At 43.2% G+C, this 27,833-nt stretch overlaps 1 protein-coding gene across 2 annotated transcripts in view; it reads left to right on the plus strand.

Moving 5' to 3' along the window:
- CDH5 (cadherin 5) overlaps positions 1–17,201 on the plus strand; it is a 55,009-nt gene extending 37,808 nt beyond the window's left edge. Inside the window, exons 6-12 of one of the 2 annotated variants that reach the window (XM_067471042.1) lie at positions 308–495; positions 3,165–3,418; positions 5,671–5,801; positions 8,529–8,656; positions 10,058–10,166; positions 11,609–11,854; positions 14,085–17,201. In XM_067471042.1, the coding sequence (XP_067327143.1) occupies positions 308–495; positions 3,165–3,418; positions 5,671–5,801; positions 8,529–8,656; positions 10,058–10,166; positions 11,609–11,854; positions 14,085–14,593 (1,565 nt within the window). In that variant the 3' untranslated portion in view covers positions 14,594–17,201. The remainder of the gene's footprint in view (positions 1–307; positions 496–3,164; positions 3,419–5,670; positions 5,802–8,528; positions 8,657–10,057; positions 10,167–11,608; positions 11,855–14,084) is intronic. The other variant, XM_060788174.2, reaches the window with a different exon arrangement.
- Positions 17,202–27,833: the final 10,632 nt, after the last annotated feature.

Raw genomic sequence — 27,833 nt, forward strand, 5'->3', positions numbered from 1 at the left:
CTCTCTGCATTCGCTGTAGTTAAATTGCTTCTAATGGCAGGCTTGGAAAGTCAACCGTATCTAATTCAATTTTTAAAATAGCTTTCCATATTCTGCCCAGTGGATGGGGATGATTGCCCAGTAGATTTGCAGCTACCTGTGTGCTCTACACTCTCTTTTTCCAAATACTCTTTGTGTCCATTCATTATTAAATTTTTTTGGTGTTTTCCCTCATGCTATTTAATGGTGAAAGCTAAAACATGCAAGGTCTCTGTGTTGTTTGCTCAATGGTAGCTTTTCAAATTTACACTTTGCCTTGCCTTTCCAGATAGCTTCACGTTTGAAGTCCCTGAAAATATCAGGTTAGGGGGTAAAGTTGGCAGCCTGGAAGTTGACGACATTGATGAGCCACAGAACAGGCATACAAAGTACAGTTTTGTGCAAGGGCCTTACCAAGACACCTTTGAAATCGAACCCAACCCTCAAACAAATGAAGGAATCATTCGACCCAAGAAGGTAACGTCTAATTACTCATCTATATAAATAAAAATGTAATGTTAGTTTGTGGGATTGACATAACCCAAAACCACTGGACGAATTGACACTAAATTTGGACACAATACAGATATCAGGCCAACAAGTGACCATCACTCATAAAAACACTGAAAGACACAACAGAAGAGACTTAAAAAGCCAAAAAATAAAAAATACATTACAACACATGCACAAAGCTATATATATACATATATATATACACACACACACACACACATATACACAAATATATATACACATAGCAGAAGAGAATTTAAAAGCCAAAAATTAAAAAATACATTACAACGCATGCACAAAGCTACGTATATATATATATATATACACACACACACACGTGCGCGTGCAAACACACATATATACACATATACACAAATATATATACACACAGCAGAAGAGACTTTAAAAGCCAAAAATTAAAAAATACATTACAACGCATGCACAAAGCTATATATATATACACACACACACACACACGCAAACACATATACATAAATATATATATACACATAGCAGAAGAGACTTTAAAAGCCAAAAATTAAAAAATACATTACAACGCATGCACAAAGCTACATATATATATACACACACACACACGTGCACGTGCAAACACACATATATACACATATACACAAATATATATACACACACATACAAATATATATACACACACAACACATATACACCAACTAGGCCACAGCAACTTGATTTATATTACACTCTGTCTCCCCAATGGGACTTAGATCAGATTACAGAACACATACAGCAACCATTCAATACCGTTATACAATTAACAAGGACAGTGAATACATAAACAGAGGTAAAGGCTTTTCCATCTTTTTCCATTTCCGACATCTGGAGGCTGTGCTTGACTCCGGCCATGGGGAGGTGCTGTTGCTTCATCTTATATGCCGAGCTTTGTTGTCCGTAGATGTCCTCACGATAGAGTCATTGGCTCCTCACTTAAAGCAGTAACTATTTATCTACTCACATTGCTGTTTTCAATCTGCTAAATGAGCAGAAGCTCGGGCTGACGGCGGAAGCTCACCCCGACCCGGACTTGAACTGACAACCTTTCGATTGGCAAGATTTTATGCAGCTTAGTGGTTTAACACTTGGTGCTAAGCCCAGCTCCCAGTATCAGCCTCTACACCAGTGGGGTCCCCAGATGTTTTTGGCCCACAACTCCCTGAAATCCCAGCCAGTTTACCAGCTGTTAGGATTTCTGGGAGTTGAAGGCCAAAAACATCTGGGGACCCCAGGTTGAGAACCACTGCTCTACACAGATCAATGTGTGTGTGTGTGCTTTAGGCTGGTTCTACACTTCCATATAATGCAGCTTCAGAACGCAGATTATTTACATTAAACTGAATTATATGCATCTACACAGCTATACAATCCATTTCAATGCAGTTCATCTGCATTCGGAAACAGCATTTTATGACACTATAGATCCAACACTGGGGGTGCAGTCCCCTGGTGGCACAGCGGGTGAAACTGCTGAGCTGCTGAACTTGCTGACCAAAAAGGTTGGCAGTTCGAATCCGGGAGTAGTATGAGCACCTGCAGTTAGCCCCAGCTTCTGCCAACCTAGCAGTTCGAAAACATGTGAATGTGAGTAGATCAATAGGTTTGGTTTCTGCGGGAAGGTAATAGTGCTCCATACAGTCATGCTGACCACATGGCCTTGGAGGCGTCTATGGATAATGCTGGCGCCACCTATGTATAGAACTGTTAGTTGTAAGATTTAAACTGTTGTATCATGCTTAATCCTGCCCCCTTTTACCCTGCTTATGTATAGTTGTATGGATTGGTTGCTTGTAGCTGTCAATCAGTACTGTTTGGCTCCACCTCTTCCTGCAAGAGGGGAGAACTTCCTTTTTCTTTTCATTCTGCCATCAGAGTTCATACCACATGGACATGATTAAAAGACTTGATTCTAAAGTACCCTGATTTAAGTTACCTCTTAGCACCAGTTCTGAGGTTTTTTACCCTTGGGACTCATGCTTTATGTCCAGATTGTCCTGGACAACATTGAGGAGATCCCAAGCACCTTCAAGCCGGTTCTTTTGGCACCAGAGGAAGATCCTGAGTCTTCAAAACATAGGCCATCTGAACTGGGGTTGTGGTTTGCTCCGGCATTCACAGCCATTGAGGAAAGAGGAAACTTGGTGAGGCTTCTCAGCTTCAAACCCCTTGGACCCAGGACTAATTGAGACTATAACGTATGTTTTCCTTCACCCCTCTAAAGTTTTTCAGCTCATTGCTTTGAAGAAATGACTTTGTGATAAATAACACTTATCTTGAGCTATTTACAGTGTTTTGGGTTTTTGGGAGTTCCAGTTTCCTATAGGAGGGCAAGAAACAATCCCTTGGGGGAAAGGTGCCACGTCCATCCTTCCTTCATTAAGACTAACAGCCCCAAGCATGACAGCACAGCAAGTATAGTCAATGGAACATGAAGGCCCAAAACACAAGCAAGGCTTGCAAGATGCTAGGCTTCTAGAGTTTCTCCAATTAGGATTTTGCAAATCAGACATGTAATTGTAGCTCGCCAAATGTATTTTTAAAATGTTCCCTTTCTGTATGTCCTTTCGACTGCATACTAAAATCCCTGTATTTTTGTCATTCAGCCACTGGATTTTGAAAAGATATCCGCATATAGGTTTATTGTTGAAGCAACTGATGCCGACATCAACTACTCATATTCCCGAACAAAAGGGTCCAAAAGCCTTGCGAGTGTAACCATCAAAGTGATTGATGTTGACGAACCTCCTGTCTTTGCTCAACCATCATACAGATTTGCAGTAAAAGAGGAAAGCGTTACCAAAAAATCTATTGGATGTGTTTCTGCAACTGATCCTGATAAAGCAAAACGAGAAATAAGGTAAGACAGCGCTGACCAGACATGGAAGATTTCCCGGGAATCCAAAGAGCAAAATAAGTTGGCCTTAAAATGTAACGCAAAATGCAAAAGCATCAGCTAGGGAGAAAGTGCAGAAGCTAATAATTCCATATGGCCCCATCTACATGGCCATATAATATAATAATCATCATCATCATCATCATCATCATCATCTTTATTTGTACCCCGCCACCATCTCCCTGATGGGGACTCAGTGCAGCTTACATGAGGCCAAGCCCATTATTAACTTTATTTATAGCCCGCAAAATCTCCCGAAGGACTCAATTCGGTTTACAAAGGCCAAGGCCGCCGAAAACAACAACATACAATACACAGTAAAACTCATAAGCGAATAATGAACATCAAGCAAAACAATAAAACAGTAAAACGATGACACCGTGACGCAATTAAAACCTAAAGGCCGGGCCAAATGTAATAGACAAAATTTAAAATGCTGAACTTGACAGGTAATATGTAGAAGTATTTGGAGGTAGGTGCAATATGCAGATAATCCTGAATCTCTAACAAAGTGCATTCGGGACTTGATGCTAGGAGTTTCCTATTCTGGAAAGGCTCTTCCTGAAGACTGCCAACTTTGGGGCTTGTCTGATGTCCTTGGGGAGAGAGTTCCAGAGTCGGGGGGCCACCACAGAGAAGGCCCTGTCCCTCGTCCCCGCCAAACGCGCCTGCGACGCAGGTGGGATCATGAGCAGGGCCTCTCCAGATGATCGGAGGGAGCGTGCAGGTTCATAAAGCCCAAACAACAATTACATAAAATAAAAACGAAAATGCAAATAATGAACAATAATAACTTAATTACATAAATCAAATGAAAACATAGGAATATAAGATTACAATAAGCACAGTCACAATGACAATGGGCAAGCTACATGTAATGGATAAGAGAAAAGCTGATTAAAAGCAGATTAAAAACTCAGGTGAGATAAAACAGAGACAGATTATTTGCAGAGGAGAGCTCATTATAGTGGCGGTCGTGGAACCAAGCTTTCTCATAAGGGGGGAATGTACTCCAATAACAAAAAAAAAATGAGGCTAAACACTAGTGTGAGGATGTAAATCTATTCATCAAATGCGCAGCGGAAGAGCCAGGTTTTAAGGTTCTTTTTAAAGGTTTCTAGCGTAGGGGCTTTCCTAATCTCTCCAGGTAGTGAGTTCCAGAGTTGGGGAGCCACAGAGGAAAAAGCTCTCTCCCTTGTACTCACCAGGCGAGTCTGTGAGACTGGCAGGGGCGAAAGAAGGGCCTCCCCAGAAGAATGGGGGGCCCAAGTTTGTTCATGGAGAGAGATACGGTCAATAAGGTAGGCGGGTCCCAAACCGTTTAGGGCTTTATAGGTTATAACCTACACCTTGAATTGGGACCGGAAAATAAACGGCAGCCAGTGAACAGGGGGGCTGACCGCTCCCTGTAAGTTGCCCCAGTTATTAGTCATTGTAGGAGCTCAGGCGACTGGGGTTGTTGTAGTGCCTCAAGACGAGGGTGATGGTTACCTTCAATGTCCTTCAGAGCAGGACCCTTCAGAGATTTCCATGTTGGATTTTAATGTAGATTCCCAGGGGTTTGTGAGTGAAGAAGAGGGCACAGAACAAACTGCAGAGCAAAGGAGTTGGAAGACTCTGGGATTGTTAGTGCTCAAGGTAGAATGGTTTCCAGACAGTCTGATGAGAACCAGCCTGGGTTGCTAGATAAGAAAAGTGAAAGGAATGTGTTAACGAGCAACTGGGAGGAATCAGTCTTTGATAGAAGGGCTCAATTCTGTCAAGATCGCCACCTGCAAGGGGGAGTCAGAAGGTCTGTCAGGATTTGAAGGAGAATTCTGTCAGAAAAGAGGAATTTGAAGGAGAGTTCTCAAGGGAATCGGAATGCATTTTGTGTAGGTCTTCTTGAATAAATATAGGACTTTCACAGCATTGCCTTCAGTGAGCGCAACGTCGGTTGCCGGTCAAGTCTTGTTTGCAGCCTTAGCAAAAATATTGTAACTACAATCTGACCCCTGGGGATTAGCTGTGGCACAAAAAAATAAATCTATTTAATGTAAAGCTGTTGTTTTGAACCATTCCAGACAACAATACGTCATGGAGTTGCAGGACATTTTGTGCAAGGCACAAGCTATTGTACGTCTCTCTCCCAAACACTCTTCTTCTCTCTCGATATGTATCTCTCTTCATCAAGATAACTGGTTACGCTTTCTTTCTTTTTTTTACACCTCATGCAGATATTCTGTTCTAAGATCTAAGTATTTTGAAATATCAACCAGTGGATGCATTTTTGCCACAAAACCCCTTGACAGAGAAGAATATGCCTGGCATAACATCACTGTGGCAGCCAATGAAGTGGGTCAAAACAGTAAGTGCCTTCAACAGTGTCACTTGGTGTGGTGAAGTGTTAATTTTAATCTGCAGTTATGGGTAATTATAGGTAGGTGTTTAAAAGGGTAAGTATATAGAATAGCATAAATGGGGGATGGTAACCAGCTTAACTCACTCTGAGCTGAATTGCCATGGAAAAAGGGGCAGAGCCAACTGCCACTTGGCAGGGCAGCCATTTTTAAAAACAGTTAGTCTGTAGTCAGCGAACTACAAGGAAGTCTGGTTCCGTTGTGTGTTGAGAACCAGTAAGGTAGTCTGTAGTCTAATAATAATAATAATAATAATAATAATAATAATAATAATAATAATCTTTATTTATATACCACTCCCCGAGGGGACTCAGAGCGGTTCCCAGGTAAAAATCACAGAACATACAAAGTAAAAACAGCATAACCATAAGATTAACAAAACAAAATATGCATAAAAATTGTCACCATAACACACATATATTAAAATAATCCTGCCTGTTCAAGGCAACTTAAAAAATTTAAAAGGCCAGGCCAAGATTTTTGCAAGCCCAAAAATTCTAGGGGGGCTGGGAATTAAATGCAATGCTATGGCAGGCAACAATAATATTGGGTACAGGTCTGTGGCTGTTCATTCCAGGACCGAATAGAGGAAATTATCTGGGTAATTGGTAGGAAGAATAAGGCCGTAATAGACAATGTATAGGGCTGAGTTAGAACTGGTCATTTTCAAAGGCTTGTTGAAACCACCAGGTCTTATGAAAGGAGGGGAGGGATGGGGCCTGTCTTATTTCCCTTGGAAGGGCATTCCAGAGGCAGGGGGCCACCACTGAGAAGGCCCTCTCTCTAGTCCCCACCAACCGTGCTTGAGACAGTAGTGGGACCGAGAGGAGGGCCTTTTATCATCCTTCTAAAGGACAAGAGGGAGGGGGCGGACCTGATCTTATTAGGAAGGGAGTTCCATAGCCGAGGGGCATGGCCGTAGCCAGAAAAAAAAATTCGGGAGGGGTTGAAATTTTCAGGGGGGGTTGAAACTTTTGTGTGGGGGGTTGAAACCTGCCTTCTAGCTCACGCTGAAGCAAAGAGCACAGCAGGAAGCAGAGCAGCCTTCAATAGCCTGCAGCTCCGCCCCTGTCAACCACCTCCACCAAGTCTGGCCTCCTTAATGAGAGCATTCAACACACACACACCCAACTACATACCTGAGGGACTGCCTCATCCCCTACCAACCCCAGAGATCCCTTCATTCTGAGGATCAAGATCTATTGGAAATTCCCAGTGTCAAGACCTTGTGTCTAACAGCAACCAGACGCAGAGCCTTTACAGCAGTGGCACCATCACTCTGGAATACTCTGCCACCTGAAGTCCGTGCCTTGCGGGACTTGTCAGCTTTCCGCAGGGCATGCAAGACATATCTGTTTCGACGGGCTTTGTTCTCTGATATTGCTGTTTTTAAATTGTTTTACATTGTTTTTAAATTGTGTTCGATTTTAGCCTGTCCTTGTAAGCCGCTCCGAGCCCCAGGGGAGTGGCGGCATATAAGTTCGAATAATAAATAAATAATATTTGCTTGAGATAGTGCTTGTAATTCTGGAGGGACTCTTAATTTTTTGCATCTCATAGACGTAGCATGGGGATTTGGTTAACCAGTTAAAATTCATGAGTGAACTGGGTTTTTTTTAAAAAATCTGAAACATTTCGGGGGGGTTGAACCCCTAAACCCCCCCCCCTCGCTACAGGCCTGCCGAGGGGCAATTACTGAGAAGGCCCTGTCTCTCGTCCCCCGCGAAACGTGCCTGTGATGGTGGTGGGACCAAGAGCAGGGCCTCCCCAGAAGATCTTAATCTGCTTTGTTGCAAAGTTTCTTTCTGAGGCAGCCAGGATTAGACAATTCCCAATTTTAGACATAGGCTGAAAGTCTTTTACCTATGTTTTTAGCCAACTTGTGTTTTAAGCAATTTTTAACTGTTGTTAATTTTACCCAAGCAACTGGTTGTTCTTAATTCTCATTGCCTGTATACCTTGAGGCTGAAACAAGCCAGCACTTCATGTAGCTTTTTACCCTTGCTTTTAGCCAACATATATTTTAAGCAGCTTTTACTGTTTACAAATTTTATCCACTGGCTGTTCTTAATCTCATTACCTCTATAACTTGTACGCTACTGTAGTGTAATAAGGGTCTCTGGACCATAATAAAATTTATCCATCTATATAAATAGAAATCCATTCATTTCAGGAGCTTCCCTCCATAAAATGAAGCTGACAAAGAGAAGATTACACCCAGAGTGTTTAGTTCCTCCCTGACACATAAGAGTTAAGAACTTTTTGAAAGCAAGGACAGAGTTGTTTATTATGGAAGAAGGCCATTTTAGATACCTGGCCTGGAAAGCTAACAGAAAATCTGCATGCAGTGTTGCTTGTATGGAAAGTAATCCCAGCATAGATGCAATGTATGAGAGACCTGCCAATTTTTAAGATGCTATATTAAAATATACCTGTGTTAAGCACAAGGTCTCCATTCTGTTCAGATTCTTCTCTGTGCAGGACACACATGTTATGTCTTCCAATAAAATTGGATCCTCGATTCACAGCATAGCTTTCTAATTTCCCTCGAGGTTACTAAGGAGAAAAAATATCTTCAGCACCAAGTGGAAATTTTGTTTTGCTGAAGCATTTTATCTCTCTGCTTTGAAGCAGAGCATCTAACTGCTGTGTCTGTGGTTTCTTTCCTGTTTCAGATATGGTGGTGCCTAACCTAGAGACCCATGTACCAGTCTACATTAAAGTTGATGATATTAATGACAATGCACCAGAATTTGCTGAACCGTATGATCCTCATGTGTGTGAAAATGCTGCACAAGGAAAGGTATCGTATCAAAAACCAAATGCCAAGTCTCCCTTTGCTGCTCATTTTCAAGTTTCCACATTTCCCTTGCCAGTCAGTACACCCTATGATCAAGTCTCCCATCACGCATGGGTCCTAACACATCGTGTTGTGTGCCTTCAAGTTGGTTCCATCTTACACCAACGCTAAATTAAACCTGTAACTCCAGATCTATAAGGTTCCATCTACACTGATTATGTTTTCTTGCCCTGATGAAGGGAGTTGGACTGGACGGCCTTAAGGCAGCATTTCTCAACCTGGGAAGTCAAGACCCCAAGGGGAGGGTCACCAGGGGGATGTCAGAAGGGTCATCAAAGACCACCAGAAAACACAGTATTTTCTGTTAGTCATGGGGGTTCTGTGTGGGATGTTTGGCCCAAGTCCATTGTTGGTGGGGTTCGGAATGCTCTTTGATTGTAGGTGAACTATTCATCCTGATAACTACAATTCCCATATGTCAAGGTCTATTTCCCCCAAACTTCATCTATGTTCACATTTGGGCATATTGAGTATTCCTTTCAAGTTTGGTCCAGATCCATCATTGTTTGAGTCCACAGTGTTCTCTGGGTGGAGGTGAACTACAATTCCAAAATTCAATGTCAATGCCCACCAAACCCTTTCAGTATTTTCTGTTGGTCAGGGGAGTTCTGTGTACCAAGTTTGGTTCAATTCCATTGTTGGTGGAGTTCAGAATGCTCTTTGATTATAGGTGAACTATAAAGCCCCGCAACTACAACTCCCAAATGACAAAATCATAATTTTTGAGTGATGGTCACTCCTTGTATTGTGAGACATTTTGTTGCCAAATTTGGTGTGATTTCGTTCATTGGTTCTTTTGTTTTTAAGGTACTCATTATGCACGGAGCATTTTTAGATAGATAGATAGATAGATAGATAGATAGATAGATAGATAGATGATAGATAGATAGATAGATAGATAGATAGATAGATAGATAGACAGACAGACAGACAGATAGATAGATAATGCATTCCTTCAATAATAATAATCCTAACAGAGGTTTGGCTATCATCACTAATACACTATAATCCGAAAGATATTTCCTCAAGAAAAAGTCTAACTGAACTCATTGAGACTTGTTTACTCAAATATAAGTTGCATGATGACCAAGGAAGCCGGCTTATTCCAGGTCAGCCCATTTATCTATCTAGGCCAGACAACAGCTCTCTAGGGTCTCATGACTTACTACCCAAGCCTTTTAATAGAGGATGCCAGGGAATGAGCCTGAGGTCTTCTGCATGCAAACCATGTGCTCTCTCACAGAGTTATGGCCCCTCACAGAATTCATGGTGAGATGTTTTGGTCCCTTCACAGTGTATTCACAGAAAATAATTGAAGACTGTGGTCTTTTTTCATTCATATAGGTGATCATCCAGATTTCTGCTGTGGACAAGGATGAAATGTCACCAGGATTGAAATTCAAGTATTCCTTGGTCTCCGAAGACAGCAACTTCACTCTTGTTGATAATCATGGTATGTTCCTGCAGATTTCATAAAACATCACTGAGGAAATACCATGGGAATATTAGCTAATAATGGCTTTCTGATCAATGTGAAATGGGGTTGGGGATGTTATTCCTATTTATTAAGGAATAATAAATAGGATCTCTGTAAAGAAATAATATCCAACCATGGCCACCCAGGCAGGTTTGAGTTTGTTGTCGAAGGCTTTCATGGCCAGAATCATTGGGTTGCTGTGAGTTTTCCAGGCTGTATGGCATGTTCCAGAAGCATTCTGTCCTGATGTTTCACCCACATCTATGGCAGGCATCCTCAGAAGTTGTGTGTTTTACTGTGTTATGTTTTTAACTGTGTTGATCGGGCTTGGCCCAATGTAAGCTGCCCTGAGTCCCTTCGGGGAGATGTGGGGGGAGGGTACAAAAATAAAGGATTATTATTATTATTATTATTATTATTATTATTATTATTATTACAACCTCTGAGGATGCCTGCCATAGATGTGGATGAAATTTCAGGAGAGAATGCTTCTGGAACATAATAATAATAATAATAATAATAATAATAATAATAATAATGGGTTGTTGTAGGTTTTTCCGGGCTATATGGCCATGTTTTAGAGGCAGTTTCTCCTGACGTTTCACCTGCATCTATGGCAAGCATCCTCAGAGGTACCTCTGATGTATAGTTCACCTAAAATCAAAGAGCATTCTGAACTCCACCAGTGATGGAATTGAACCAAATATGGCACACAGAACTTCCATGACCAACAGAAAATATATATCAGTGATTGGTTTGGGGGGGAGGCACCAAAATACTGTGTGCTTACCGTTGAAAATTACCTAGGGCCGCCTCTGCTTGCATGTCATGGATTCCACTTTGTAGCCCCATTTCAGAATGCTCTCTGATTGTAGGTGAACTATAATTCCCAGCAACTACAACTCTCAAATGACAAAATCATAAAATGTTGAGTGATGGTCACTCCTTGTGTTGTGAAACACTTTGTTGCCAAATTTGGTGTGATTTCGTTCATTGGTTCTTTTGTTTTTAAGGTACTCATTATGCACAGAGCATTTTTATATATATAGATAACCTTCACCTTGAATTGGGACTGGAAATTTATTGGCAGCCAATGAAGCTGTTTAAACAGGGGAGTTGACCGCTCCCTGTAATTTGCTCCAGTTAGCAGCCTGGCTGACAACCTTTCTACCTGTTGTAGTTTCCGGGCCATCTTCAGGGGCAGCCCCACGTAGAGTGCATTACAGTATTCCAACCATGAGGTAGCTAAGGCGTGGGCCACCATGGTCAAAATATGGAAAACTCACAGCAACCCAGATTTGAATGTGTTAAATGTTCTTTCGTCTCAAGGAGCTGGAACTGTACTAGCTGCCTGGGAATTCTGCGCGGCAATCACCCTTTCAGATTATCACCTAATAAGATGTCATTCTCTTCCCCAGATAATACTGTGAATGTCACTGTCAAATACGGACACTTTAATCGAGAGCTAGTCAAAACCCATTACTTGCCTATCATCATCTCTGACAATGGTTCGCCTCAGCAGAGCAGTACGAGCACCCTTTCCATCCGTATCTGCAAATGTGATGAGGAAGGCAATGTCATCTTGTGTGATGAGGCCGCGAAACAACTTGGAGTCAACATGCATGCCCTGATGGCCATCTTCGTCTGCCTACTGACTGTCATTGGTAAATACATGGCCACGTTTCTTCACAAGTCCACCTTGGGAGGGCAGGCAGGAGGAGAAATATACCAGGGGGATATTTTTTTTCTTCAAAAAAGTTTGTTTCAAAAATGTCATTCTAGTGTGGTATGCAATACATACAGAGCAAATAAGTAAAAAACAGATAAAAATGATTGACGGGGGGGGGGGGGCTTGAGGGGCTTCAGCCCCCCCCCCCCCCCGAAAGTCTCATGGTGGTTCGTGAAAAGGCCTTACTGGTGCATTATTTAAACTGTTATGTTTATTCATATCATGATCTGATCACCATACTTAATATATCCCATATGCATGGGGGTATTGGGGTAATGATACAAAAGGTTTGCTAGGCTAGACCCTCTTTCACTCATGCTCAGCCCCCCCCCCCAAAACTCAGCCCCGTGAACCCCCCCTGAAAAAAATCCCCCCCCCCCCCCGAAACGAAATCCTGGCTACGGGTCTGGGCTATGAGATGATACCAGAGTGTGACGATGCACACAAGGTCTCCAAACAGATCAAGGGCCCGTCCAGACAGTATATTTATCCCAGAAGCTTCCTCAGCAAACAGGAGGATGGCCAGACACCATTCCCTGTAAATGCAGAAGCAATCGCTACAAAAGGTAACAAACACAATATTTCCAGGTGCGGAAATATCACTGTTTTGAGCCGAAAATGCAAATCTTCATGTATCTGTATGTCCCTGCAATCGGAATACAATAATTCACATCTCTGCATGTGGAGCACCCAGTGGCACAGTGGATTAAACCCCTGTGCTGGCAGAACTGAAGACCAACAGGTCGTAGGTTTGAATCCAGGGAGAGCACAAATGAGCTCCCTCTGTCAGCTCTGGCTCCCCATGCAGGGACAGGAGAGAAGCCTCCCACAAGGATGGTAAAACATAGAATCATAGAGTTGGAAGAGACCTCATGCGCCATCCAGTCCAACCCCCTGTCAAGAATATTGCATTCAAAGCACCCCTGACAGATGGCCATCCAGCCTCTGTTTAAAAACCTCCAAAAAAGGAGCTTCCATCACACTCCGGGGCAGAGAGTTCCACTGCTGAACGGCTCTCACAGTCAGGAAGTTCTTCCTCATGTTCAGATGGAATCTCCTTTCTTGTAGTTTGAAGCCATTGTTTCGTGACCTAGTCTCCAGGGAAGCAGAAAACAAGCTTGCTCCCTCCTCCCTGTGGCTTCCTCTCACATATTTATACATGGTTATCATATCTCCTCTCAGCCTTCTCTTCTTCAGGCTAAACATCTCTGCATGTGGAGCACCCGGTGGTGCAGTGGGTTAAACCCTTGTGCCAGCAGGACTGAAGACCAACAGGCCTCGTCCCAAGAACTAAAAAGAGTGGAATGGTACCCCCACCCTCCTAGCCCGCCATGAACCCTCAAAACTTCCCCCTCCATCATCCCGACATGTCATTTTCATGCACCAGGAGCTTTCACTGGAGGGGCCTGAACATGCAGCCACCCCCCCCCCCATGTAAGTTTTTGAGGTAAATGAGGGGACTGGGGCCTTTCTCCATGTAAAGCATCGAGACAACCCCCTAGGGAAAACACAGGGGTTGTGGGTGATGTGGGGCCTCAATGTTGGGAGGAACAAAATATCCCAGTTCCTCCCATTATTAAGGCCCGTGTAGAAAGGCCCACAGTGTAGACTCACACAATTCAGTTCAAAGCAGATAATCTGATTACCTACTTTGATAATATAGATTATATGGCAATGTAGATCCAACCTAAGGATCCCATCACACTAAGGCTGAGATTTGCAACCAAACATGGTGAATGTGGCATGGGCAAACTTTGGCCCTCCAGGTCTTTTGGACTTCAACTCCCACAATTCCTAACAACTGGTAGGCTGTAAGGAATTGTGGGAGTTGGGAGTCCAAAACACCTGGAGGGCCAAAGTTTGTCCATGCCTGATTTAAAATATTTGCATGAGGTGCTAGCAAACTTGTAAGTCTGGTATTTGTTTTGAAGACAGCACCAAAGTCTACAAGCATGCTATCTACTAAATGTGGTTAGACATGATGAAACATCATATACATGTCTATGGTTGTATTCGCCAGACTTCATTACTTTAAGGCAAAGTAAGTGAATCTCCGATTCTCATCGCAACAAAATCACAACTTTTGGGCTCATTTTCTAGTTTGCTTTTACAAGTCTGTGTCATTCCCTTTCTCCATGAATTATGATCGTCTATTTCATCTGCAGTGATCGTGCTGCTTATAGCCTGGAGGAAGAGACACAAGAAAGATCTGAATGTTCTCAAGAAGAATGTGGAAGAGATCCATGAGCAGCTGGTGGCCTATGATGAAGAAGGCGGTGGTGAGATGGATACCAACAGTTACGATGTGTCTGTCCTCACCTCGGCACGCCAGAGAGGAATGATGTCCCCAAGGATGACCATGGAGGCCCAGCCATGTACCTACAGCCAAGTCCAAAAAGTCCCTGAACATGGACTCTCAGGTACTGGAGAGATGGGCATTATGATTGAGATGAAAAAAGATGATGCCGACAACGATGGGGGTTTGCTACCCTTCGATACTCTCCACATATATGGTTATGAAGGTGCCGAGTCCATTGCAGAGTCTCTCAGCTCTTTGGGATCTGGATCTTCAGACTCAGATATTGATTATGATTTCCTTAATGACTGGGGACCCAGGTTTAAAATGCTAGCTGAAATCTATGGGTTGGAACCCAATGAGGACCTTACTTACTGAATGAATGTTGTCAACAGATTTCCCCAACATTTTAGCAATAGACTGTCAGCTCAGAAGACAGGACCAGTCAGGTCTTCATGCATTTTCCTTACACAAATGGCGTCTCTAGGACGCTTTCCAAGAAGGTTTAGATCAGGGGTTCTCAAAGTATGGCCCGCGGGCCGAATACAGCCCTCCAGGGTCATTTACCCGGCCCTCGCTCAGGGTCAACCTAAGTCTGAAACGACTTGAAAGCACACAATCACAACAATCCTATCTCATGAGGCAAAAGCAGGCCCACTCTTCCCATTGAAATACTAATAAGTCTATATTTGTTAAAATTGTTCTTCATTTTAATTATTGTATTGTTTTTAAGTGTTTTCTGCACTACAAAGAAGATATGTGCAGTGTGCATAGGAATTCGTGGGTTTTTTTTCCAAATTATAATCTGGCCCTGCAATGATTTGAGGGACTGTGACCTGGACCTCTGTTTAAAAAGTTTGAGGACCCCTGGTTTAGATAATCAGGATAAGAGAAACCAAGAATGAAACCAGGGTCATGGAAACAAGAAGATATTGCATCTTTTAAACCCCATTGCATCGTGAAGGGTTTAAAATGTCTATTGTGGAGATACATTTCATCTAAAACACAATTGTGCTTGTCCTGTTGAGTGATTTCCATGCTCTGTAACTATTCTAACTGATTTCATTATCAGTGAAAATCTCTCATCGTATTTGTTTTCTCAAGAGACCTGTGACAAGGTGCCTTTATTACTGTACATACTTGAGTATAAGCCTAGTTTTTCAGCTCTTTTTCAGGCTGAAAAAGTCCCCCTCAGCTTATACTTGAGTGAGGGTCCTGGCAGAAAGGCGTGGGGCTAAAAGAACCCTTCTTTCAGCCCCATATCTTCCTGTCAGCACCCTCACCTCTCCACACAGCAGCCCAGCTGGGTCACTGTGCCAAGAGAGGAGGAGAGATCACGCTCCTTCTTCTCCTCTCTCCCCACTTTTCCAACACCCCTTTCCCACCCAGTCTTCCCTTTTTCTAGTTTCCCCCTTTCCCACCCAGCCTTTACTATTCCCAGCCCCTCTCTCCCACTTTTCCATCCCAGCATTTCCCAGGCTCCAGGCTCTCTTTCCCGTTTTGGTCTTGTTCCTTTTCCTACCACAGTTTCCCATTTTCCCAGCTCCTCTTTCTCACCCCAGTCTTTTCCACTTTCCCAGCCCCATTTCCCACCTCAATCTTTCCCACTTCTCCACTTGCTCATTTTCCACTCCAATTTTTCTGCCTTTCTAGACCACCCTTCTACACCCCAGTCTGGCTCATTTTGCAATCTTCCTTTCCCCAACCCAATCTTTTCCAGTTGCCCTACTTTTCCACCTCAATTTCCCCAGCCTTTCCCAATCTCCACTTCACACTCTAGATCAGTGTTTCTCAACCTGGGGGTCGGGACCCCTAAGGGGGTCATAATGGGGTGTCAGAGGGGTCACCAAAGATCATCAGAAAACACAGTATTTTCTGTTGGTCATGGGGATTCCATGTGGGAAGTTTGACCTAATTCTATCATTGGTGGAGTTCAGAATGCTCCTTGATTGTAGTGAATTATAAATCCCAACAACTACAAATCCCAAATGTCAACGTCTATTTCCCCAGACTCCACCAGTGTTCACATTTGGGCATATTGAGTGTTTGTGCCAAGTTTGGTCCAGATCCGTCCAGATCCATCATTGCGTGAGTCCACAGTGCTCTCTGAATATAGGTGAACTACAACTCCCAAACTCAAGGTCAATGCCCACCAAACACTTCCAATGTTTTCTGTTGGCATGGGAATTCTGTGTGCCCAATTTGATTCAATTCCATCACTGGTGGAGTTCAGAATGCTCTTTGATTATAGGCGAACTATAAATCCCAGCAACTACAACTCCCAAATGACAAACTCAACCTCACCAGTATTCATATTTGGGCGTGTTGAATATTTGTGCCAAATTTGTTCCAGTGAATGAAAATATATCCTGCATATCGGATATTTACATTATGATTTATAACAGTAATAAAATGACCGTTATGAAGTAGCAACAAAAACAATGTTATGGTTGGGGGTCACCACAACATGAGGAACTGTTTTAAGGGGTCATGGCATTAGGAAGGTTGAGAACTACTGCTCTAGATGGAGGTTTTTCCCACTTTTCCAGCTCCCCTTTCCATCCCAGCCTTTCCCAGTTTCCAACCCCCTTTCACACCTCAGTCATTTCCCCTTCCCCAGTTGCCCCTTCCCTCTCCAATCTGTCCTACTTTTCCAGCTACACCCTTTCCACCTCATTCCTCTACTTTTTCAACAACCCCTTCCCATTTATTTCTGAAATTTAGCAGCAGCTGCTGCATTTCCCACCCTCGGCTTATGCTCGAGTCAATAATTTTTCCCAGATTTTTTTTTTGGGTAAAAATAGGTGCCTCAGCTTATATTTGGGCTGGCTTATACTCGAGTATATATGATATTTCATTTTACTGATGAGGAAATGCAACTGATGTCCCATGTACACTGCCATGTAATGCAGTTTAACATCATTGAATTGCATTATATAGTAGGGTTGCTCAGGCCTGTAGGCGGGGGGGGGGGTGGTTAGGGGTTCCACCCCCCCCCCCCAAATTTTCAGGTTAAAAATATGGTTTACTCATGAATTTTAACTGGTTAACCAAATCCCCATGCTAAGTCTATGAGATGCAAAAAATTAAGAGTCCCTCCAGAACTGCAAGCGCTATCTCAAGCAAATAATTACAATTTATTCATACCGTCATTACTTGCAGCAATAGCCGATGTAGCGAAGCAACCAAGTTGGGGGGGGGGGGGTGTTGAATGCTCTCATTAAGGAGGCCAGACTTGGTGGAGGTGGTTGAAAGGGGCCAAGCTGCAGGCTATTGAAGGCTGCTCTGCCCCCTGCTGTGCTCTTTGCTTCAGCGTGAGCTGGAAGACAGGTTTCAACACCCCACCCCACAATTTTCAACCCCCCCCCCATTTTTTTTCTGGCTACAGCCACAAGGTCCCTGGGGTTGCTTCATATCATGAATAGTTAGTAATTTTGGAGCGATCCCACTGCGCATTTGCCTAATGTTCTCTAAATCTGAAACCGACATTAGGGACCTTGTAACACATGTCGTTGGCATCATTGCGGATTGCCGCCCAGCATGAGGACATGTCACCCCGTACCATCCCAGCTTTCTGCCCTACCTCATGACATGGGGGGAAGCATGAAGAAGCCAGTGGTCTTCATTGATTTGTACTGATTTTTCCACTTCGACCCAGAATTAGTCCTATGGGGTGAGATGGTAGCCATCGGGCTCCGTAGCGAAACTATCAAAAACCATCACCACTGCCAAATTTGGGCCTGTTTGAACAGGTCCTACTAGGAGATCTCCTATACCTAATTCAACACTTTCACTAGACTAGAACTTCTTCTAGAAAGCCATTCACAGTGTGAAGATTGTAGCATAAAATATTTCTTGATTCACATCTCTTGTTAATTGTTCTTATCAACCATCCTACTTGTCATATGTGAAACCAGAGTGCCTTCCTTTGTCATTATTTGAGCCATGAAAGATGGATCTACGGTTTCACTGAATCAGCTTCTAACCCTGGGCCCTTTCACGCAGCCCTATATCCCAGAATATCAAGGCAGAAAATCCCACATTATTCAAATATGGACTCAGATAACCCAGTTCAAAGCACATATTGCAGGATTTTCTGTCTTGATATTCTGGGATATAGTGTGGAAGGTTCCCCTGTTGACATAAGAGCAAAGAACACTTTGGCCATATGTTGCATCAACAGCATTCCTAGTTTTTCAGGATTTTGAATGCAATGAGATGCAATGAGATGTATATATTTTTTAATTCTTTTTATAGCATAGTAGCAAATGCATGTAAGGGAGCCAATTTAGAAATATAGTAGAACCTCAATGGTTTGCATTTCATAAATGCATACTTTCTCCAGTATGTAATAGTGGCCCTCAGATTTTTGTGTTGTTTTCCAGGTCTTTTAGTCATTAAGACCCCGAATTATCATATAATCCATATTATCAAAGCAAATAATTTACATTTTTTGCTTTGAACTGGATTATATGTACCCCCCATAAGGGCCGCATCTACATTGCCATATAAAATCCAGATTATCTGCTTTGAACTGGATTAGATGAGTCTACACTACCATATAATCCAGTTCAAAGCACTTAACTTGGATTTTATATGGCAATGTAGATGGGGCTCTACACTGCCATATAAATACGGGTTATCTGCTTTGAACTGGATTATATGGCAATGTAAACTCATATACAGAGGCGGCCCTAGGTAATTTTCAACGATAAGCAAACAGTATTTTGCCCCCACCCCCCACCCCCCATCCAATCACTGATATATATTTTCTGTTCGTCGTGGGAGTTCTGTGTGCCATATTTGGTTCAATTCCATCATTGATGGAGTTCAGAATGCTCTTTGATTGTAGGTGAACTATACATCCCAGTAACGACAACTTGCATATGTCAAGGTCTGTTTCCCCCCAAGAGTGCCTCAAGAGCGCCCCTGGGCAAAATTAACTATACTGCGAATGCTTACTTTGCGTAATGGGTTGAGCCGCCCCTGCTCATATAATCCAGTTCAAAGCAGATAATCTGGAACATTTGATTTGAAAATCTAGATCAGGGGTCCTCAAACTAAGGCCCGTGGGCCAAATACGGCCTTCCAAGATCATTTCCCCAGCCCTTGCTCAGGGTCAACCTAAGTCTGAAACGACTTGAAAGTACACAACAGCAACAACAATCCTATCTCATCAGCCAAAAGCAGGTCTACACTTCCCATTGAAATGCTATTAAGTTTATATTTGTTGAAACTGTTCTTCATTTTAATTATTGTATTGTTTTTAAGTGATTTTTGCACTACAAATAAAATATGTGCAATGAATAGGAATTCATTCATGTTTTTTTTTCAAATTATAATCCAGCCCCCCGACAGTTTGAGGGACTGTGACCTGGCCCTCTGTTTAAAAAGTTTGGAACCCCTGATCTAGATTATATGGCAGTGTAGATCCAGCCCCAGACCCCATCCACACTACCATATAAAATCCAGATTAACTGATTTGAACTGGATTATTTGAGTCTACACTGCCATATAATCCAGTTCAAAGCAGATAATCTGGATTTTACATGGCAGTGTAGATGGGGTCCCAGTCAGGCTATCAGTATGGTTCTACTAAAGAATGTATTATAGGTTTTAAAATATATATTCCTGCTAACAGTGATATTCATCTCTAATTAACACATCTTCTATTTAATCAGAGTGATTACATATAACATTATTTAGAGCCATTGTAATGATTTTATAAAGAATATCCAGTTTTTTCCCCAAATGTCTTATGAAATGTGTATTTTGTATTTGATATACACTATGATGAAACTTTTCTAAGAAGTACTGACTTTGTTTTCTACTGTACATTAATGGATTTTGCACTGGATAATTTCATGTCTATTTATGTTGTATGTGTGTGTTTTTTACTTACATAAAGAGCCAAACTCAAGTACAATTGCATTCGTCGTCACATCCAATGAATCCTTCTACATCACCGGTTCTCAACCTGGGGGTCGCGACCCCCAGGGGGGTCGACTGGCCATTTCAGAGGGGTCGCACCTCCGTTGGCCCCGCCCCAAGGGCGCATGAAGGCCGGGGGGGGGGGAGCACAGAGCATTATCAAGATATTTCAATTTTAAAATAAGTGCTTAACACTACTATAGATCAACTGTTAAGTATAACAGATGATGGGACTTGTAATACCTTCAGCAGCATCATCATCTGCTGTCCATACTCCCCCAAACCTCTCCGGTATTTTCTGTTGGTCATGGGAGTTTAGTAAAATTCCATTGTTGGTGGAGTTCAAAATGCTCAAAGATTGTAGGTGAACTATAAATCTAAGCAGCTACAACTCCCAAATGAGAAAATCAATCCCCTGCAACTCCACCAGTGCTCAACTTTGAGTATATTGAGTATTTGTGCCAAATTTGGTTCAGATCCAGAGTTGTTTGGGTTCAGAGTGCTCTCCAAATGTAAGTGAACTACAATTCCCCTAACTCACTTTCAATTCCTCCCAAACCGCTCCAGTATTTTTTTTGGTGGTCATGGGAGTTCTGTATGCCAAGTTTGGTCCAGATCTGTCATTCATGGGGGACTCGGTTGTGGAAGTCAGAGCCGAATTGGTCGAAGGTACTGCAAATACCATCATCTGTTGTCCATACTCCCCCAAACATATTGTTTTTGTGATTAATCACTATACATTAATTACGTTCAATTTATGACAAGGAAATTTATGACATCCTGAATATCGGATATTTACGTGACAATTCATAGCAGTAGCAAAATTACAGTTATGAAATAGCAACAAAAATAATTTTATGGTTGGGGGTCACCACAACATGAGGAACTGTATTTAGGGGTCACGGCATTAGAAAGGTTGAGAACCACTGTTCTACACAATATTTATTTATTTATTTATTTATTTACTGTCCTTGTATACCGCCGTTTCTCAGCCTAACTGGCGACTCAACGCGGTTTACAACAAAATATACAGTGCACAGTATACAATTAAAACCATAAAAAACATAATACACAATATTACACGAAATCACAAAATCACAATCCAATACATCTCCTAACTAAAATCTTGGTCCAGTTGCATCATCCATATTACCAATCCGAAATCAACACATTCATTGCACCGAATTAACCAAATGCCTGTTTGAACATCCAAGTTTTTAGTCTTCTTCGGAATACCATCAGCAAGGAGGCTGATCTTACCTCCATGGGAAGGGCGTTCCAGAGCCGAGGGGCCACCACAGAAAAGGCCCTGTCATTGCTGTATTAACATTACAACAATTACAAAGGTTTCCCCTTGACACTAAGTTTAGTCAAGTCTGACTCTAGGGGTGGTGCTCATCTCCCATTTCTAAGACAAAGAGCCAGCGTTGTCCATAGACACCTCCAAGGTCATGTGGTCTGCATGACTGCATGGAGCACCGTTACCTTCCCACCGGAGCAGTATCTATTAATCTATTTATTTATTTATTTATTTACTTTATTTCTATATCGCTTTTCTCAGCCCTTAGGCGACTCAAAGCGGTTTACACAACAATGCAAAATATCACAAAACAGTATAATGCAATTAAAACAGATTATGACATCAACAATTAACAACAGTATAACAATCATAACGCCCCAACAATGAAATCAGAATCCACTCTCATTATCCATTGTTCCGTATTCCTATGTTCAATTTCACTGTTTAGTCAAACACTTGTTCGAATAGCCAGGTCTTCACCTTCCTCCGAAACACCAACAGCGAGGGGGCCGATCTGATGTCTGCAGGTAGGGCATTCCACAGCCGAGGGGCCACCACTGAGAAGGCCCTGTCTCTCGTCCCCGCCAGACGCGCCTGCGATGCAGGCGGGACCGAGAGCAGGGCCTCCCCAGACGATCTTAGTGTCCTGGTTGGTTCATATGAGGAGATGCGTTTGGAGAGGTAAGTAGGGCCAGAACTATTTAGGGCTTTATAGGCTAACTCCAGCACTTTGAATTGTGCCCAGTAGCAAACTGGCAGCCAGTGGAGCTGGCGCCACAGAGGAGTTGTATGCTCCCTGAGTGCCACTCCTGTTAGCAACCTGGCTGCCGAGCGCTGGACCATTTGAAGCTTCCGAGCAGTCTTCAAAGGCAACCCCACATAGAGAGCGTTGCAGTAGTCTAAGCGGGATGTAACCAGAGCGTGGACCACCGTGGCCAAGTCAGACTTCCCAAGGTACGGGCACAGTTGGCACACTAGTTTTAACTGTGCGAATGCTCCCCTGGTCACCGCTGAAACCTGGGGGTACTCACATTTGCATGATTTCGAGCTGCTAGGTTGGAAGAAGCTGGGGCTAATGACGGGAGCTCATAGCGCTCCACGGATTTGAACCGCCGACCTTTCAGTCAGCAAGTTCAGCTGCTCAGTGGTTTAACCTGCTGTGCCACTGGGAGCTCCTATATTAACATATATCCATCAGCAAATATCAATGCAGATAAAAGGCGGTTCCACACAGTAGAAAAGTCAGCGCCAACCCGGGTTTTAAAAACCCAGGTTGGGGCAGACTTTCATCCGCACACCAGCCCCAAAAACCCATGCTTTCTGTGGGGAGAGGTAGATGTCCTCCCAGTACCTTTTGAGAGAACACCAAAATGGACTGCCCCCTAGAAGTCCCAGAATTTCCAAGAGTCTTCACTGCCATATAATCCAGTATAAAACAAATAATATTGATTTTATATGGCTGTGCTGTCGCACGCTGGGCCTGTACATAAGACTGTAGACAGGACATAAATTCTGTGTGCCCAACGGGACGCCGGGGCTGCCTCAGATTAAAGGACCTTGGATTTCCTTAAAACAAAGTCTTTAGATTGCTTAAAGGTTCAACAAAGTTCTTCATTAATGAAAACAAACAGGTATTTCAAGGCTTTCTTAACAGTCTATAGGGTCTTTCAATCTTGTCCACAGGGAACAGGCACTATCTTCATAACTGGTATTTTAACTAATAGGGAAATCCTTAACTTCTAATCTGGGCAGTCTTTCTTTGCCTCTGTTGGTGTGGAGCCCCTACACCCGGTACCAACTGCGTCTGGCTTCCGCGAGTGACCCTTACCAAGCAGAGCTTCCAGGGAAAAAGGAGTTCAGGTTTCGGTGATGGCTGGCTGAAGTCCCTCAGCAAAGGAGCTGTAAGGCTGTATGATCCTCGGCCAAGCTGTGGGGCTGTATCTCCCCGTCCAAGCCATAGAAGACTAAGTTTTCTACAGGAGCTCTTGGTATTATGTCCTGCATGGAAAGCTTCTCTGTGTGGACTGACCCAAAAAGGCTCCTATTCCCTCCAAAAATGCAAAAAGGGGGCGGGACCAGGGAACCTAACTATAATTGACAGGTGGCTTGCCCTATGATTGCAGCCAAAAGAAGCCACCTATCTGCAAAGTCCCTGAAACTTAGGACTATAACAAACATTAAATGCAAAGCAAACAAAATTGGAGCTCCTGGTGCAGTTGTACCTGCACAATGGCAGTGTAATAGGGGTCCCAGCCTTAGTCAGACTTACTTCCAGGAAACGCACAAAGGATTAGGCTGTCCATGGACTTGCTTATTCAAACTAATTATCATGCTAGGAAATATGCTTACTTGACACAAAAATTCGTTTCATAACACACTTTGTTCGCTCCCCATTTTCATAGGTGTTTGGGAAAAGGCATCTCCAAACACATGCATTCACTCCATCCCACTTTCTGAGAACCTATGCCCTCAAGGAATGTTTCATTTCATTCACAAGCATTGTTCTTGACTTAAGAGTTGCATTATAAAATAATTGCGAGCATCTGTTGTCTTGAGCAAACAAATTATCAGGGAACAGCTGTTGGGTTCGGCAACACTGGAAATATTCCCAAACAATGATCAGGTGAACGCATCTATTTCTCCCCTCTTTAAAAGTGCAAATTAGAATTCCTTTCCAGGGAATGAAAAATATTTGAGAAGGAGCATCTACACCACATTTTCCAGGTGCACTGTTTGCGTACCTTTCAATGTGTCTTTGAATCTGTGGAGAAAGAATTGTGTCCAATGACTCTCATCATCCATTGAAAGCCATGGTCTATAGGATGTTATACCTCTAAAGCAGCATTTCTCAATCTGGGGGTCGAGACACCTGAGGGTGGGTCGTGAGGGGGTTTCAGAGGGTTCGCCAAAGACCATTGGAAAACACATATTTCTGATGGTCTTAGGAACCCCTTTGGCAGAGAAGGCTGAAGATCTCTCTGCCTGTCCTTTTCCCACCAAAAGCACGCCTTCTGCTGTTGTTCATTCGTTCAGTCATTTCCGACTCTTCGTGACTTCATGGACCAGTCCACGCCAGAGCTCCCTGTCGGTCGTCACCACCCCCAGCCCTTCAAGGTCAATCCAGTCACTTCAAGGATCCCATCCATCCATCTTGACCTTGGTCGGCCCCTCTTCCTTTTTTCTTCCTTTTTCCCCAGCATCATTGTCTTCTCTAAGCTTTTCTTTCTTCTCATCATGTGACTTCATCTTGTCCTCTACTATTCTTCCCGCCAATGAGCAGTCAGGCTTTACTTCTTGAAGTATGGACTGGTTGGATCTTCTCGCTGTCCAAGGCACTCTCAGAACTTTTCTCCAGCACCACAGTTCAAAAGCTGTGATTGTAGGTGAACTATAAATCCCTGCAACTACAACTCCCAAATGTCAAGGTCTATTTTCCCTAAACTCCACCAGTATTCACATTTGGTCATTTTGAGTATTTGTCATCATCAACATCATCATCATCTTTAAGGTAAAGGTAGTCCCCTGACATTAAGTCCAGTCATGTCTGACTCTGGGGTGTGGTGCTCATCTCCATTTCTAAGCTGAAGAGCCAGCATTGTCCATAGACACCTCCAAGGTCATGTGGCCGGCATGACTGCATGGAGCGCCGTTATCATCATCTTTAATTACTTATTAATCGCCCTCCATCCGAGATGCTCCAGGCGATTTACATTGCAGAAATTATACAGGATAAAACACATACATACAAATATTAAAATTAACATGGGTCAAATGCTCTAGTAAAAAAGCCAGGTCTTAAGTGCTAGGATAAAACTCCCTCAGCCACGCATGGCTCTCAAATAGGGAGGCAAGGAATTCCATAAGGCAGGGGCAGAAACAGAGAAGGCCCTGCGCCTGGTGCTTTCCAAGTGCACTTCCCTAGGACCCGGTATATAGAGCAAATCGCATTGGGATGGTCGTAGCGACCTCCGATGATGGGAGAAGGAGAGACGGTCTCTAAGATACAATGGACCCTGGCCATATATAGTTTTAAAGGTCAGGACCAGTATCTTATACAAACCACGATACTCAATTGGGAGGCAGTGTAGATGCCGCAGCACTGGTGTTATATGGCATTTCATGGGCGTTTTTGTGAGTAACCTGGCTGCAACATTCTGGACAATACGGAGCTTTCAGGTCGTAGAAATAGGAAGGCCAACATACAAGGCATTACAATAGTCCAGTCTAGATGTGACCGTGGCATGGATGACTGTTGCCAGAGCCTCATCCGACAGGTAAGGTGCCAGTTGCCTCGCTTGTCGTAGATAGAAAAAGGCCTGTTTGCTGGCAGCAGCGACCTGAGTCTCCATCGTCAGCTGCGAATCCAAGACGACATCTAGGCTCTTAACGGTATTCGATGGAGATAGAGCAGAGCCATCAAAGGTAGGTAACGGATGGGTCGGACCTATCGGGCAGCCATGCCACAGGATCTCAGTCTTCGCCGGATTCACCTTCAGTCTGCTAACACGTAGCCAGTTCAACAAAGCCTCCAGGCATAAGGTGAAATTGCCAGGTATTGACGTTACTCCAGGCTCCAAGCGCAACAGGAGTTGGGTGTCGTCCGCATATTGATAGCACTCCAGGCCGAATCTCCGAGCCAAACTGGCAAGGGGTCTAACATAGATGTTGAAAAGAAGAGGGGAGAGAATTGCACCTTGGGGTACCCCGCATAGGAGGGGGGAACTTTCGGAGACTTGGTCCATGTATTCCACGCACTGACTCCGATTTCGGAGAAATGAATTGAACCAAGTTTGGTCCAGATTTATCACTGAGTCCACAGTGCTCTCAGGATTTAGGTGAACTACAACCCCAAAACTCAAGGTCAATGCCCGCCAAATCCTTCCATTATTTTCTGCTGATCATGGGAGTTCTGTGTGCCAAGTTTGGATCAATTCCATTGTTGGTGGAGTTCAGAATGCTCTTTGATTATAGGTGAACTATAAATCCCACCAACTACAACTCCCAAATGACAAAATCAATCCCTCCAACCTCACCAATATTCAAATGTGAGCATATCGGGTATTTGTGCCAAATTTGGTCCAGTGAATGAAAATATGATTCATAACAGTTGCAAAAATATAGTTACAAAGTAGAAACAAAAATAATATTATGATTGGGGGTCACAACAACATGACGAACTATATTAAGGGATTGTGGCATTAGGGAGGTTGAGAAACACTGCTCTCAAGGAGCGAAATCTTGTTTCAGCCAGGATTTAGCATAAATTCAAGTTGTTATGACTCCATTCAAACTGTATGCAATGGTTTATTTACACAATACTTCCATGCAAGTTTAGGACTCTACATTTCTGTGGTTGCTGCCAATATGGCCCCTTCTGCACTGCCATATAAAATCCAGATTATCTGCTTTGAACTGGATTACATGGCAGTGTAGGCTCATCTAATCCAGTTCAAAGCAGATAATCTGGATTTTATATGGCAGTGTAGAAGGGGACACGTATAATCCAGTTCAATACAGATAATGTGAATTATCTGCTTTGGAAATCTGGATTATATGGCAGTGTAAAGGGGGCCCTGTCCAGCCTGCCCTTCAGATAGCCATGGAAGTGCACCTTCAATACACCGAAATCAACATTTTTGTGACATGCAAGGAAATGAACACCAGGTGGCATTCTGCTGCCTCAATGCAATTATTAAAGCTTTTCTATTCTGAAGCACTTGATTCTTGTCATTACTCTTGTTTACATAGTTTGAATATAATATATTGCCATTATATGGTTGCAGATGCATAGCCATTTTGGCCTATACCCATCAGTTTGGCAGGGACCGTTCTAATGAATCCTCTGCCATTCCCGTTTTTCTTCTGGACTGATTTTTCTCTCTTCTTCCCACCTTCCTCCTTTTTCCTCAATCTTTGCGCATTAAATTCAGAGTTTAAAAAAGGTAGTTTGCACTCAAACCCTTTTACACTGCCCTATATTACAGGATCTGATCGTAGATTATCTGCTTTGAACTGGATTACATGAGTCTCCACTGCCAGATAATCTGGTATAAGAAGATAACCTGGAATCAGATCCTGGGATAAAGGGGATGAAGTCGAGCATGCCCCCCCCCCCTAACAAGGGATGGTAACTTATAGTTCTGCAAAGGACAAGGGCACCAGACTGCACAATAAGGGTTGAGTCTTGGTCAATATGCAAAGACACTAACAACAGCAAGGACCCCATGAGGCTTTCGGGGAGTAGATTGGTCCCTGGGCTCCAGCCCATGGAAAGAGTTACAGTTTTCCAGGGACCATGGGACCGGTTTCCATCCCAGCGCTGCAGGGCTTTGTGTTTTGGCCCAGTGGAACTCCATAGACTCCTTTTGGTGGCTTTTTGATTTCTGC

Source organism: Anolis sagrei, chromosome 8 (assembly GCF_037176765.1).
Source record: "Anolis sagrei isolate rAnoSag1 chromosome 8, rAnoSag1.mat, whole genome shotgun sequence".
Classification (NCBI taxonomy): domain Eukaryota; kingdom Metazoa; phylum Chordata; class Lepidosauria; order Squamata; family Dactyloidae; genus Anolis; species Anolis sagrei.